At 49.1% G+C, this 15093-nt stretch overlaps 6 protein-coding genes across 6 annotated transcripts; 4 read left to right on the forward strand and 2 right to left on the reverse strand.

The window, feature by feature from the left end:
• Positions 1 to 105: 105 nt before the first annotated feature.
• Positions 106 to 440, forward strand: L3040_007977 (uncharacterized protein; the record flags this gene model as incomplete). The annotated part of the gene is made up of 2 exons (XM_066154772.1): positions 106 to 157; positions 208 to 440. 2 exons carry the CDS (start codon positions 106 to 108, stop codon positions 438 to 440), a joined length of 285 nt encoding a protein of 94 aa, XP_066010668.1.
• A 4027-nt stretch (positions 441 to 4467) lies between these two features.
• On the reverse strand, positions 4468 to 5245 carry L3040_007978 (uncharacterized protein; the record flags this gene model as incomplete). Its single annotated transcript, XM_066154773.1, has 4 exons — positions 4468 to 4508; positions 4584 to 4645; positions 4916 to 4964; positions 5062 to 5245. The coding sequence occupies 4 exons, from the start codon at positions 5243 to 5245 to the stop codon at positions 4468 to 4470; spliced, it is 336 nt and encodes a 111-aa protein (XP_066010669.1).
• Positions 5246 to 6866: 1621 nt separating this feature from the next.
• L3040_007979 (uncharacterized protein) lies at positions 6867 to 9456 on the forward strand (the record flags this gene model as incomplete). The annotated part of the gene is made up of 6 exons (XM_066154774.1): positions 6867 to 6981; positions 7180 to 7224; positions 7337 to 8107; positions 8927 to 9165; positions 9317 to 9334; positions 9391 to 9456. 6 exons carry the CDS (start codon positions 6867 to 6869, stop codon positions 9454 to 9456), a joined length of 1254 nt encoding a protein of 417 aa, XP_066010670.1.
• A 702-nt stretch (positions 9457 to 10158) lies between these two features.
• L3040_007980 (uncharacterized protein) lies at positions 10159 to 11219 on the reverse strand (the record flags this gene model as incomplete). Its single annotated transcript, XM_007295519.2, has 2 exons — positions 10159 to 11157; positions 11214 to 11219. 2 exons carry the CDS (start codon positions 11217 to 11219, stop codon positions 10159 to 10161), a joined length of 1005 nt encoding a protein of 334 aa, XP_007295581.2.
• A 223-nt stretch (positions 11220 to 11442) lies between these two features.
• L3040_007981 (uncharacterized protein) lies at positions 11443 to 11739 on the forward strand (the record flags this gene model as incomplete). Its single annotated transcript, XM_066154775.1, has 2 exons — positions 11443 to 11564; positions 11625 to 11739. The coding sequence occupies 2 exons, from the start codon at positions 11443 to 11445 to the stop codon at positions 11737 to 11739; spliced, it is 237 nt and encodes a 78-aa protein (XP_066010671.1).
• A 1296-nt stretch (positions 11740 to 13035) lies between these two features.
• L3040_007982 (uncharacterized protein) lies at positions 13036 to 14056 on the forward strand (the record flags this gene model as incomplete). Its single annotated transcript, XM_007295518.2, has 3 exons — positions 13036 to 13052; positions 13103 to 13224; positions 13278 to 14056. 3 exons carry the CDS (start codon positions 13036 to 13038, stop codon positions 14054 to 14056), a joined length of 918 nt encoding a protein of 305 aa, XP_007295580.2.
• Positions 14057 to 15093: the final 1037 nt, after the last annotated feature.

The following is a 15093-nucleotide window of genomic DNA, read 5'->3' on the forward strand; positions in this document are numbered from 1 at the left end:
TCTGAGCCAAGCTAGATGTCCAGGAAAGCTTACGAAGAGCACCCCCTTATAGTCGACGTCACTTGATCTGGAGCTGATCAGACCCCGGCACTCGACAATTTTCAGATGAAGTATGAGGTTCGACCCAAGTCATATATCTTCAAACCCAGATGCAAACGTAGGTGTCAGGCCTTTGAGTTCAAATTTTACTTCAACTGATCTTCAAAGGCGGCAGCAAATCTTCTAGTATTCTAGGATATCCAATCAACCCACGCCCGCCCGCATATTCCCAGGACCGGTTCGGATGCATCGCGACTCAAGCTCTATCCGTAAACAATTTCAAGCCGTTCGGATACGAGAAAAGCTCCCTTGGGGCATCATTCTTTCAACGCAACCGTTCTGCTGCGGAATCCTGGACACCGAGTCTGAATTCGGCCGTCATGCCTTCGCGGGGGATCTGATATCGCATCACGTCTTAAGCAGACTATTGGATCTCCTCGAAGCTTCAGGATATGGCCACGCAGAGTGATCCAGCAACTATGTCTTTGGTAAGCCTCCTATGCCATTAGACCATGATGACTCTAGGTCCAGAATTTCTGTCAAATATTATGACTGGTATACATACACCCAGGCTTCTGATCCTGTATCTACGTCTCTACCCTCCACCCTCCTTCTCCTGAGCTCAGTCTTGCCATTTCTAGTTATGTTGTAGCAACTCACTTGCCTTGAACTCTCAGTTCTTATAGCCCTGCTCCGTAGTTCAAGCTATCCCACTGGCCGAGCAGTGTGACAACAATGCTGCTAAACGCAAAGTTGAACACTCAACAAGTGCCTTTTTTTTAAATGTGCCTAGTTCGGTGCTTTGTAAGGCCCTAAGTGCGGAAGGTGGCATTCACTAAGACAAGACTTCTGTGGGTTCGATGGAGTATCGTCTGATTCTGGACTACTTCCCTCCCTTCTTGTTTACATGGATAAAACATAGCGCACGAAAGGCGTGAACTGTTTTTCGGCCTCAGGGAAGGCTGTTAGCTGAACGCTGTAGGTTATACATAGAATAATCTACACGTTATAGACATCAAGCACTTCCCAGTCCATACATCATGAATTTGCAGAGCATTTCATTCCCTAGTTTACGCGACTTTTTTGATTTTTTTTTCATCTGCAAAAATAGGGTCTGGAGTGGATGCTAAACCGTGGCTCATTGGTCTTTGATCGATGTAATGGGTAGCAAGCGCAGCAGGATTGATATGAAAGGGTTCAGATGACTGCAAGCGTAGCAGGCTACTTTGCTTTGCTTGCTTCCGCCCTTCTTTAATATATATATATATATATATATATATAATAATCAATGCTCTGACTTTTACTTGCGAGCTCTCGATGACAATCAAGATGAGCGAGTGTTCCAGGTCAAGCAAGTGTCCTACTTCAAATGATCAGAACACCGAAAATAATAGCATTTCACATGCCCAAAAAAAAGGGCATAACGCAAGATATATCAACAACTATTAAACATTAGCAAAGTCGGCATTCTTTCGAATAAAACCAATCGACCTTGCCTCTGACTTCCCATCCGAGCTTTCTCAAGTACAAACCACTTACTTCTAACTAAACTCCACTCGCGCAATTCGCTGTGATTCCGCTACCTACTCTATTTCCGAAATCACCAATCTCGACTTAAGAGATCACGCTTCAGAAAATCGACATGGCCATTCCTCCTTCTTCTTTCTGATTTTCAGCTTTCAATTATAAAACTATACTAAACGATTCAAAGTGCCTCTTGCGCGCTCAGCGCGCCTCTTCGATTACAACAAGTGCCTTTCTCTTATTAGGTTCTCGATTCAAGAATAGATCTTCGGCGGCGCACGCAAGCCGTCTCTTGCAATTGATTGCAAGCTGAAACTCAATTCCTTTTTTTCGCGTAAAAAAAAAGCAGCTGCATCTTGCTTCTTTAAGAGCTTGTTATGGTTTTTTTTTTTTTTTTTTTTTTTGAGATAGTCGCTTCAAGTGTGTTCTTTGGCTTTTCGTAGCGCCCGCCACTTTTTCTGCTCTCGTGCGAATTTGAATTGGGAGGAAGGGGGGGGGGGGGGGGGGGGGGATTTAAAGGAAAAAAAAAATGAAGTTAATTTATTAGATGCGTTAGAAAAGGCGCTTTCATAATTAGAAATAAAAAAAATAAAAAAAATAGAAAAATTTGGAGCTCTCGAGTGATCAATTCTCGCGCGAACCATGAGAAGAAGAGCTGCGTTAGAACCAAGCTCTTACTGCTCACAGCAATATCATCGAATCGCCCTTTTGGTTTTTTTTTTTTTTTTTTTTTTTTGGCTTGAATAATAATATCGGATTGTTTCCTCTCTATCGTCTATCGATGAGACTAATCTGTTATAAGATTGCGCTTCCTCTTTTTTTTTTTTGTCTCTTGATATATAGCCTTCCGTCAAGCAAGTTCTTGGAGTCCGAATATATATATATATATATATATTAACGTAAAAGCAGATTCATCTGTCACTCGTTTCCTTTTCTCCTTTTCCCTTATATATATATATATATATCGGTTTCCCACATCTTTTTGCAACCTTCACCGCGCGCCTTTTTGAAAGGCCCGTTTTCAAGTAGCATAGCGGCCGTCATAATTAGGGCCTGCCTGCCAGAGCTTTGGAAGTGCTTTTTTTGGGATGGGGGGGGGGGGGGGGGGGGGGGGGGGGGGGCGTTGCGCTGCAGACGCATACCTAATTAAACTCGATGTTGAGAAAGAAAGAATTATTATTGTATTTTTTATTTTTATTTTTATTTTTATTTTTATTTTTATTCTTTGGCTATTGCAAAGGCGATGGAATCGCATGCGAGCGATCTACGGTGGAAGAGCGACCTATCTGAAGCAGGACACTTGGTTGAGTTGAGATACGGCACCTTGCTTGTCGTGAGGGTTAGCGAGAGCGCGCAGGGAAGACGTCGGCGCGCGCACGGATTACTGATCGTATGATTAATAAAAGTTTGTGAATTTTGTTGTTTAATCATTATCTTATTATTGGAGAAGAGCAAAGGGGGTATGCTTTGCAGCGGGAATTGATATCTTGATGGGACTCCTTCTGCGTCTCGTCTGTTGTTGTTGTTGTTGTTGTGATCATATAGTAGCATAGCTTTTGAATCGCATCTGCGTTGGTGGAGGTGGTGGTGTGGCGGTGGGTGGTATTTATATGGATGGGAAATGGAGAGGAGAGAAGAGGAGAGGAGGGAAGAGAAGAGAGGGATGAATAAAAGATAATAATAAATGTAAATGTAAATCTAAATCTCAATCTAAATCTAAATCTAAATGTAAATCCAAATCCAAATCTAACATAACACACTAAAATGAATGCATAACAATCAAGTATCTGACAATTATCCTGGTCCCGATATCTGAAGCACGGATGTGATGAATTCACGCGTGATGCTTCCGGGTCCTGTATTGTACTGTATTGCATTGGATTTTTATTTGTTTCAATTCAATCAAAGGTATGCTAGCTAGTCGTGCGTATTAAATGGGATTAGATGTTGGATTTTGAACTTTCGGGAAGGTGGTATGGTACGGTATGGATCTGGTAAAAGATGGGTGAATGAATGGGTGGAATTTGGACTCGGATCTGGATTATGCGTTTTTTTTTTTTTTTTTTTTTTTTTTTTTTTTTGAGAGAGAGAGAGAGAGAGAGAGAGAGAGAGAGAGAGAGAGAGAGATGGAAAGTTGAGGGTGCTAATTTCTTTTCTTTTCTTTTCTTTTCTTTTTTTTATGGGGGGGGGGGGGGGGGGGGGAAGAAAGTGGTGGATTTTGAAAATGAATGTGGATCTTGGTTTGATTTCAAGACTGGAGGGAATATTCAATGAAATATGTATATAATATAAATATTGTCTCAAGATAGGTAGAAAACCATAAATCAACCCAGTCCCCTCTCAAGCTCGAAAATAAGATAAAAAAAGAGAAGCTGAAGTCGAAGCGGGTCCAAAGTGCGCGAACCAAGTTCCGGAGCCAAAGGTCTCGCATGTACCATTCATTGACTTTCTGCCTTCTTTTCCAAATGTTGGAACATACTACCTACTTCTACTAGCGACGCAGAAACGATATTCGAGTCCAGGCTCAAAGTCAGATGATACCCAGAGCTTTGGGGTTTTACGATAGCCGAGCGAATCGTTGCTTGGCTGGGCTGGCTCCGATGGGGATGGTCGTCTCTGTCGTGACGAGCTGGAATCACCGTTCTTTCGGTCTTGCCTGGTTTATTTTTCCCCACTTGTGAGAATTGCGATCAGGACCTGGATCTTTCTGATAGGCGTTGCCCTTTTTGTTTTTTAGCTGCGATGATTTAAGTCTGTTGATCCGATCGACTGCTTGGAAATCTCGCACCCCCCCCCCTCAAAAAAAAAAAAAGTATCGAATGCAGTAGCTTGCGTCGTAGAAGTTTTGGCAGTTCAAACATTCAGGTATTGCCCGCCTTTAAGTATATCGATCTTTCTTCATCGTCACCTGTGGCTTACGTCGATGAGCGGCAGCCTGTCCTGACCTACCACCGATATCAGCATCACCACCCTATGAGAGCTGGACCCTTGATAGCCTATCCGTAAGGAAGACTACACACTTTTTAACACGCTATCATCAAACACAGTCTGCACGAACGTGATAGAGTCTCTTTCATGTTTCCTGCAGGATGTCAGTGGTACATAGTCCGCTGGATCTTGAGTGGATCTGTCATCTCAGCGAAAGCCCCAAAGCCCAATCATTCAAGCTGTGAATCCAGGCTTCCCAAGTCCGGTAGCTGTCACTGGTATGCCAGCCCGAGGATCGCTAGGAGGAGATGATGCTGATGCGTTGACGGCCGAAGAAGACCTGCTGACCTTTTGCGAGGTAGCCTCGCCATGGAGATTGGGTAACGAGCAGTTGCCTAGTACTGTAAGCCCGTAGGTTGCATACCAGCTATGATTGATAGAGCGCCGTCGTCGCTGCATGTAGGTTCTCACGCCTGCAGATAAAAGTCAGCGCACTGACTATTAGCAGCTGGTAAAAGGTGGGAGGAGAGAGCATCGCCACGGGGTATAATAAGGAGTCGAAAGATTTACAGATACGAGGTTGCAGCAGTATACAGAGCGCGCGTGTGGGTTTCGGGGATGAGAGGGAGGGAGGGAGTGGACGAGGCTGGGCAGAGGTACGTATGTAGTTGTCGTATAGCCCGCATGCATGTACTAGGTATTTACTCTTACAGTACATACCAGTAGTCGTTAATAAGTACGGGTGGCCGATCATCGTCGGTGGTCGCAGCGCACGGGTCTTGGTGCTCACGGGCTTTGATGGTTGGTTCGTCGCCTCGTGTGGAAGGTTTTTTTTGGGGTTCTATTTTGGGAAGTGGGTATGGCTCAAAGCCTAATTGCCCGGACCCCGGCCTGTGGGTGTCAGATCTGGAGATGTTGTGGTATAGCCGAGAAGGGGACAGAGGGCAGATGCTATGGTCGGGTTTCGCTCTCCGACAAGTTATCTTCTTCTTTTTCTTCCTCCTCCTCTTCTTCTTCTTGGTCTTGGTCTTTTCTTACTACGTTTTCTTCTCTTTTTTCTTTACTCTGCTGCTGTATTTCCGAGGTCGAGGTACGGTACCGGTAGCTCTACGCTTGGTTGGGATTTCGTTGGCACAAAGCTTACATCAACACCTGGCCCCCCCAAGCTTTACTGGGATCCCGAGAATGCGGGTCCGGGACGGGGACGGGCAACTTCCGTATACTTGAGGATCGGCACACGTCGGACCTGGCTGGTTCTGAGGACTTCCGTACAGAGTAGGCGAGAGCTCGGACGCAGTAGAGATGATGCACTTGCGCCGGGCGTGGGCAGACAGTGAAGGTGAGGCGACTGAGATCCGTCGAACCAGCAACCTGTAGGGTGGGTGAGTGGGTGGGTGCGAGACATGTGCGATCCGTAGGCCGCTCGGCATGTCCCGTGTGAGAAAGTCTTGGGAAACGATGGAGTCCGCTGTTGTTGTTGTTGTTATTGTTGTTGTGGTTGTTGATATCCCGCCGGGAAAGAAAACAAACACTACCAGTACTCTGGCAAGCTTTACTCTAGCAAGCTTTACTATTAAGTAACAAACAGCACGCCACGAATCCCGGAACTCGGATATGCATCACTGGGTTGTTGATGATTTCGTGTCTGTACAGTACTCAGTACTCGTACTCTGCACTCTGTACAGTAAGATGCATATGGTTTGGAGATCCTGATGCTTGGCTGCATACCCATGACGGAAGCTCGAGACTACCATACTCTACGTAGTGACGGGCTGATTGAGCGACGACGTGCCCTTAGACTGCGCTTTCCGCATGCCGCGCGCACGGCTGACGTAGAAAGACGACAGGACGCCATTCCTCGTATTTCGAAGCAGTCGACGTACCGTAGAGGCAATTGAATGGAAAAACACCTGCTGGGAGGTTGAGCGATCATCTTCGCGCCTTTTGTTTTGTTGATCAAGTAAACTAACTCCGAGGATCGACCGGCTCGCTTGGCTGCCGAATCCTAAACTTGAGAAAGGACGAACGAAGCGAAAAGACCCCGTTAACTCGGAGACGGGAATCATTGAAGGAGTCGGTAGAAGAAGTGCTCGGATTCGGTCTATTTACGTCTACAACTACCTACAACCACCTACTACTACCGGTACGTACTACTTACTACGTTGGATGTTGATTTGATGGTGGATGTGTGGCTGGCTGGCTGGCTGGCTGGCTGGCTGGGGTCCTGTCCTGCCCAGTCCTGCCCTGCTACGCAAGGATTTCTGCCGAGCTTTGCTCCTGCCTGCTTGCCCGTTCCTTCACGTCAACACCAACCAGTCCATGTCCATCACCCACCCACCAACCACACCACCATCGTCGCCGCCGCCGCCGCCGCCATGCAGACGTCTATTACCTGGTCTCGCCTGCCTCCCTCTCCATTCCCATCAGAACCAGAACCAGGACCAGGACCAGGACCAGGACCAAGCTATCATGAGCTAGTGCTTCGCAAAGGCATATTTTCTTCCCCATCATCTGCACATCCAATCCAACCCAACCCAATCCACCTACCACCTACCACCTACTGCCCCGTGGTTGTGCCAATTGGCATGTTTTTTTTTTTTTTTTTTTTTTTTTGGATCTCATCCATCCTCATCATCCTCCGTCACTCGTTCGTCGATTGATTGATTGATTGACTGATTGATTGTTCAGCTCTCTTCTCTCTTGTCCACGCCATATCCCATCCTGGCCTCAACGGTTCAGCAAGCACTCGCTGGCCTGCACTTCTCGATCCTCAATCCACTCGCCATTATCCCTCTCCTCGGCGGCCATCCCATCCCCACGATGGCTCCAGCTAAGTTCGCCCCAGCGAAGGCTGCATATACCTCCTCTGCCTCTCCGAGACCCAAGGTCGAGAGAACATCAGAGCACGAAGCTGCGGCCCCATCGCCCGCCATGGCACAAGCTCCACGATCGCTCTTCGCCCTCTTCCTCATAGCCCTCCTCGCTATGACGCTGGTGTCAGCATCTCACGGCCATGGCATTGCCAGAGCGACCCATTCCGCCGGGGAGGAACAGATCTTCCAGGAGATGTTGAACTCGGTCGATCCCAAGGCCCTCCGCGGTGTCTTGCTCGCGGCCACAGAAAAGTACAAGCATGGCGTATTTCAAGAGGATAGGAAGGCTATGGAAGCTCTGCACCAGGAGAATGCGGAGGCGGCTACATATTTTTTGGAGCTGGCGAAGAGACAGTCTGGGAATATTACAGCTGTATCGACCACAGAAAGCTCGACGGTAGTCCCCGTTCTGCCTTCAACGCCTGTTGCTGAATCCACCCCCACGGCCCCCGGCCCCACGCCTACAACTCCAACTCCGGGTCCCACGAGCGAACCCCAAAGTCCGAGTGTGGCTGTGGATCCTACAACCTTACCCACACCACCCGCCAGCACAAGCCGGAATCAAGCTGCTGAGCCTACAGCCTCTGAAACAAGTCCGGCAGCTCAAGCTCCTGCCCCAGCAACCTCGACAACCAGCCCTGCCGAGGAGCCCGCAACGACCTCAACAAATCGACCCGCTGTGACCTCTGCACCAAATACAGCTCCAAGTACGCCGCAGACATCGCCGGGACAGTCAACAGATGGTACGTTCCTTGGTGGCCCAGCCGCTGATCCCTTTGCCCATCCAGTTTCGATCCCTGCTCTATTGTCAGCGAGCGACGTACAATACAGCGCTTTTGTGCCTCCTGCCGCTCTCTTCTCGTTTGGTTCCTATGTTCTTCTACCGGCGAGCCGGAGCAGCCCGTCGAACTCGTCGATTTCTAGTTTGGTCTCTTCGAGTTTCACGTACGCGCCTCCAGTCCTGACCTCGATTCCGGCGGTCCAAGGCAAGGCTACGGCTCCTCCTACTACCCCTCCTCCCTCTACGTACTCACCTCCAGTCACTCCTCCTTCTTCCAATACTTCTTCGCGTCAAAAAACTACTCTCATCTCTTATTCATCCTGCTGCAATTCTTCTCTGCCTCCTCCTATGACAGCTTTACCCGCTTCTTCTATGGTTCAGAACAATCCCATTTTTTCCAACACTACTTCTCCTTCTAGCCATACGACTGCTGTTACCGCGGTCACGTATGGTCCGATACAGAACATGACGTCCATTTTCAACTCTTCTTCCGTTTCTGATAACTCCACGTCTACGTTTGCAAGCAACTTTTCAAATCCAAAAACTGCTATGTCATCTCCTACAGGTTACTTTTTTAACAATTATACTTCAGGCGCGTCTCCTACCCCCTCCTCTACCGCGGGCTCTCCCGCCCCTCCTTCCTCATCAAATCTTCCTGCTGCCTCTTCTTCTCCACTCAACTCAGTTTCCGGAGCTGCAATTTCCTCTTCTACCGCCGTGATTCCTTTTACCTCCATCCAATCACCAGCAACGGGACCGACTTCATCTAACGCGGCCACAGACCAATCTTCTCCATCTTCAACCTTGCTGACGGAGGCGAGCACTAACCAAAAACCCACAAGCGCTTTTTCGATCACACAACAAATTATCTATACGACTACACTGGTGGGCGGCAAAGCTATAACAGTCACGTCGCTCATGGTCGTGCCAGGTCAGACGGACGGGACTGCGCCGGGACCATCAAAGACCAGCGCGGCGAAGGGAAGCCTGCAGACGAACGCAGGCAGCACGCCCAAGAATGTGGGCCTGGGTGGCGTTCTTGGAGCATTCGGCATGGTGGTTATCGGTGCTCTATAATCGAGCGACACCTTTCAGCAATAAGCTGGCAAGCAGCGAAGAAGGAAATGCGTATTTTTGGGCTTACGGAATTTGATTGGGGTGCATTGCATAGCGTTCGGCGTCTCTGGAAGTAGGCACGATGGGAAAATACCAACTAATGTCTTTCCTTAATGACGACGAAAACAGAAGTCTAAGGTCTGGGCCCTTGCGGTCAGAAGTGTCGGTCCGGGTCAGTGGGTTGAAGTGAATTAGACGGAGCGAGCGGACGGGATGTTGGACCGTGGTGATACCGGGCTGGGATACTTCGCAAGGAGTTTGATCTGGTTGTGAGCAGCAGTGTTATATGGACGCTGGTAATGGGGATGTACATGATGGTCCTGTTAGATATTGTGTGTCTTACGCACTGGCTAAGCTTATACGTCCTAGTTTCCATCTAAGATGGTACAGGCTAATGAATATACATCAAACTTGAGGGGTTTTTTTTGTATATTTTTTTATTGGATTGTACTGATTTGGATCGCATGTTTTTTGTGCTGGCACAAGAGGTTATTTGTGTTGCGTAGTGCGAATCCCTCTGTCCGAATTCCATTGCAGCAGCTCAGCTGACGCATAGATAGATAGCCGGAAGAAAGATGAAACGCATTTACCACATCCAGGAAAGTGGAGGGATATTTTGTGAAGGCTTGCAAGATGAAGACCTTCGACTTGTACTCCGATCAGGGGTACGAATAAATGCTAATAGTCGGTGCTATTACCACGGTACAGGCCCTAAGTATTACCCCTCGAGGGTGCCTCAAAAGTTTAGTTTCCACTTTAAGCCCCCTGGTTTCCCTACCCTCGAGGGGTAATACTTACGCCTGGGACGTAGTAACTTGTAGAGTTTTGTGAACGCCGGGGTATCTTCCATTTCCATATGCCAGAGGACGTCAGACTAGTCATACAACCATTACCCCCTCATTCCTCCGCGAAAGTATCATTTAAATACCCTACGAAACTGGCCCGGATTCTCTCCCTCGGTACCGCATCCTTCCTGTTGAACGAGATGAATTGTCTCCTCAACCTCTGCAACGCCGGCAGCCCGACTGGAGTACCCGGCAACTCCACAACCAGATCCAGATCCTCGCCCGCCTCTCCCACGCTGACTTCCCCACCTCCCTCCCCGGGATGGTCTCTTGCCCAGTCCAGCACCTTGTTTAGAATCCCCTGCGTGGCCTTGTCCAACTCGTAGAGATAGTCCTCGCTCCTCGGTGCCTTGAGCACCGTGGCTTGATTCGGTCGGACGACTTTCTTCCCACCCTCACCACTCCCGACCAGGGCCTCCCAGATGGCCTCGCAAGGCGGCTGCTCGTCCTCCCACGGTATTGTGAAGAGCGGACTGTCCCACCGCGTGAACCCGTTTGGCTCTTCGTACCGGTACACCAGGTTCTCCCAGCACTCTTGATCGTACGGCGCCGTCTCCTCTGCGTCATCCGCAACTTCGGCTCCGGCTCCGGCTCCAGCTCCGGCTCCAGCTTCGGCTCCGGCTTTGGCTTTCGCAAGCCTCTGCTCGTTCACAGTCCTGGCACTGTCCACACTCGCGCCTACGTGCACCACGCAGTGACTCGTCCGCACGGCCTTGGCCTCGCAGTAGAGCTGGTACCGCCAGCCCTTGATGTAGTTTGCGCCATCGAGGATGACAATGTCCCTGTCGCTCAACACCCGCTTCACGGCTGCGTAGATGGTCGCCCGCGCATCCTTCTCCGAGGCGTTGTTCGAGCGCTCGTGTTGCGTTTTGGTGGAGAGGTTGTAGACGGAGCGGGAGATGGCGAGCGTGTGGTCCGATACGAGGTGCACTCGGAGGCTGGATGAAGGCGATGTGGTGGGGAGAGCGGAGATGTGCGTTGTGAGGTAGGCCTGGAGCTGTTTGGCGCGATGGGTCTTCCCAGAGGTTGGGTACCCCGTGAGAATTATGAGCTAGGTGTTTGCATTTAGCAGTAGAGATTTTTCCGAGGCTGCGAGTTTGAACTTACTGGCATGGTTTGTTTGTGCGTGTAAAGGAAGTCGTGACCGGAAATATGTTTTTGCTAGTCGTAGCTCTTGGTGGGGGTACAGCTTAGTCATCCCGGACGGTCTGTCCAACGACACTCCGTCGACTTCAGCTTTGCAAGATATTTTCCGACCACGAAAGCTCTTTCGCCAGATCATCCGACTCATCCATCCTTCACACCTCAGCACAACGTCGTTCGGAGCAAGGAAACCATGCTCACCCTGGGGAAAGGCCTATCATATCCCCCTCGACAGGCAGCGTATTCTCTCCTGAATGATTTGGAGGAAGAAACACTACTCCGGCTGGGGGACTTGAAGAATCCTAACCTCCGGTGGTAAGAGAACATTGCCCAAGTCTAGCTTTCTTTCATCTAATAGCTAACCATGGATGGCAGTGACGCGAGTAGCATCTTCCAGGGAAGGCTTCCAAGAAGAGAGAGAGATTTGCCGCTTCTGCTCCTTGGTGAGGTTGCCAATACGCGGCCGACGTTGTGTCGACTCCCAAGCTGAAAGAGGTGCTTTGATGCCGAAGGAGGATTTGATGTCAAACTTGACAGACTCCAGCAGATGTTGTATATCCACTTGTCGTCGTGGTTCTTCTTGTTCTTCTTCTTCTTTGATACGTCTGTTTTCTGCATCTTCTGTCAGCTCTCCTGGTCCGCGCTGAGTGGCCGAGGACTGCCGACCAAGGGTCTGGCTAGGATTCCGCTCTGGCTCTTGCTTCAGGGTGGCTCACTCCCTTGTTTCTTTGGAATAGAGGCTTTGCAAAAGTCTTGACTGCTTCCCCTAAGTGGGATATGCTATTCTTTTTTCTTCTTCTTTGATTTATTCGCTGTCTAGTAACCTTCTATCGAGCTCAGTATCTTGCACAAGTTTCTGAAATGCAGAGGGCATCTCTGACCTTTTACGGATGGAGGAAGCTTACTTCTCAATCGCTTCAAATGTTACCGTGGTTTTCATGGGACGTTGCTTTTCAATCCTCCATTTGGTTCTCCTGACTCCGCGCCGTTCCGCCTTCCGGCGGAATTTTTTTTGGGAGGGAGGGGAAGGAGGAAACCAATTCCACCGCAGATGCCCGGCGAAATGACCTTCGTTTTTTAAAAATTATGTATCATTTTCCTTCCCAGAGATTTGACCTCTGTCCGCATGCTTCAGTCTGGACCTAAGAAATGCCACCGGCGCTGTCCGAGGAGATATATCTCCTTGTGATAACCCAATTCATATCCATCCAGCCAGGCCCCCCGATTTCAGAGTCGCTCAATTTCACAGAAATCTCTAGGGTTCTTGCCTCCCTATTATAGGGCCCTTCAATGTCATCCTAGGAAACCGAATCGTCTACCAGGACCGGAGTCTGAAGTCAATCCATGTCGCCACCCTTCTCTTGGGACACTGCTTTCCCGATTCTCGGCGGAACTGTCCTCACATTCACCTCTCTCACGGAGGCTGATCAACACGGGCCACCCGTGTGGGTTGCAAGCAACCATATCCCAAGACAGGTCACTAGGCTGAAGATTAGCGCCAAAATTGCCAAGCGGGGACTATAAAAAACGCGTCGCGAAAGTCAACAGATCGATTTCCCTCCTCCCAAACATCAACTCGACTCGGTCTCGATCTCGACTGAGCATCCGAAAGACAAATCTCGACTTGCCTGACCCAAGGTCACCAAGTGGAGGTACTAGTAACCGGAGTTCAATTGACTCACGACGCGTGAGTAGATTGTTTACATCTGCGCTTGTTGTTTATTTGCTTAATCGCTAACCTTGCTATTGTCCAGATCGCTCGCCGAGCTCCTGCCGGACCGTAATAATGCCGCCGATTACAAGGTAAATCAAAGTCGTTACCCATTTTCGGCCTAGACTAATTGTGACCATAGATCCGGCGGCCCTGCTGGCAAGAGAGTCACCATCATCCTACAAACATCCAGACCTCGTCCCCGATTCATGAAAAAGCTTCCCCCAGAGATTCGCACAATGATCTACAAGCTACTCCTTCCAGGTGAATGTTCCCGAGAGATGAGACGAAATAAGAAAACTAATAAATCTCTCTAGGCCCTCGTACCATTGAAGTAGTCTTCGCCGCTCTCTCCCAAGCCTCCGACCAATCCGCCACCGTGGCCGAGAATACTGACATTTCAGTCAATCTGCTTCAAGACGATGATCCCACCGACCTCGATTTCAAAAAAACAAAATCCAAGTCCTCAAAGCCACCTCCGTACAAGTTCGTCAACACCAATACGGAAAACCGCCTCGTCCTCCACCAAATCAACCAAGAAACCCGCCACTTTGTCCTCGCCCAAGGATATAATGTCATCTTCAAGACACCAACTTCTCCCGGGACTCTGTTCAATTTCCAACAAGATATCCTCGCCTTCACTTCCGCCCTCGACTCTACCGCCGAGCAACGCTTCCGATTCATCGATAAGAAGAGCTTCCAGTTCGACATCGCCCGAATTCAGAATCTGGCTTACCTCTTTTCCTTTTTTTACAGAGAGCTCCAGCGAGTCCACTTCAACCAACCTCGCGCCCGCGTCTTGATGACACGCTTTGCCAACCTAAAAAAAGTCATTATCCCACTGCCGGTGGCACACCTGCAGATGTGTGAGTATTGCCAATCCCAAGGTCAAGGCGGTCAAGGCTCCGTAATTCCCTCCAATTCGATGGCGGCAGGCGTGATCCAAACCGCTCAGAACAATTTTGACGAGCTAAAGCAGAAGTTGATTGACCGAGGTATTGTCTGGCAAGCCCCAACTTCTGTCTACATAACCCACTGCATGAGACAGCGCTGGAACCTCGATCTGGGTGACCACGAGCCTGACGAGTCATCCTGAGCTTCCGGAGAGTGTCCCACGGGTTTGAGAAGATTGAGACCTAGCCTTGGCTGGAGTCATCTGACTTGCTGACAAAAGGCTGGCCGCTCTAGGATCCAGGACATGACCCGGAAGCCACTCCTCCCTCCTCCAGGACAATGCTTCCAGTGCTTCATGTCACTACTTCGAGTGCCTCTTCACACTTGTTCCCCATGCATGCATACATCGATTTGTTCTCACTACTTCCCATTCATGTTTCCCCATTCCACTGCTCACTTTCTGCGATCTGATCAGAAGATCCATTGCACCCGCATAATTCTTATGCACACACCGCTTTTTCTCACCACTTCCCATTCATGTTTCCTCATTCCACTGCTCACTTTCTGCGATCTGATCAGAAGATCCACCAGCATCCGCATAATTCTTATGCACACGCCGGTTTTTTCTCACCACTTCCCATTCATGTTCCCCCATTCCACTGCTCACTTTCTGCGATCTGATCAGAAGATCCATTGTACCCGCACATTTCTTCCCCCAATTTCCCCCAAAAACGGCGCAGAGAGTCAATTCATGTCTGTAAGAGTATCTTTTGTCTTCTGGCTTCTTTTCAGGACCGCTGCGACTACGGCTATTGGCTGCTAGCTTGTTTGATGACGTTCCAGATGGTGGAGAGGGGAAGGAAGGACGTGAGGGCCACACAATAAATGAATGGAGGCACTAACATACTTTGGTTCCGCTGTTATGTGATTACCTGCAATCCGCCGTGAAAATATTTCTGAAACTTCGAACCTAAATTTTTTGAAACGTCCAGGTCAAATGGAGAGAGATATTTTCCAAGTAATAAATTCCGCACCCACTCTGGTAGCTCTGATTATAGTAGTGAATTGGAGACTAATTTTTGAAATTAAAACAGGCTTTGATTCTATCTAGTCGCCTGCCTGACTGACGTCCTATTTAAGTTATTAAACTCCACACAAGTCCAAGCCATCGGGCGACGAGGAAGACCCTTTCCTTCCTATGAATATTCTGCTTTTGTTCTCCCGTGTGGGGGGGGGGGG

Source organism: Drepanopeziza brunnea, assembly GCF_022702325.1.
Source record: "Drepanopeziza brunnea f. sp. 'multigermtubi' strain 214-2 chromosome Unknown ctg14, whole genome shotgun sequence".
Taxonomy (NCBI): domain Eukaryota; kingdom Fungi; phylum Ascomycota; class Leotiomycetes; order Helotiales; family Drepanopezizaceae; genus Drepanopeziza; species Drepanopeziza brunnea.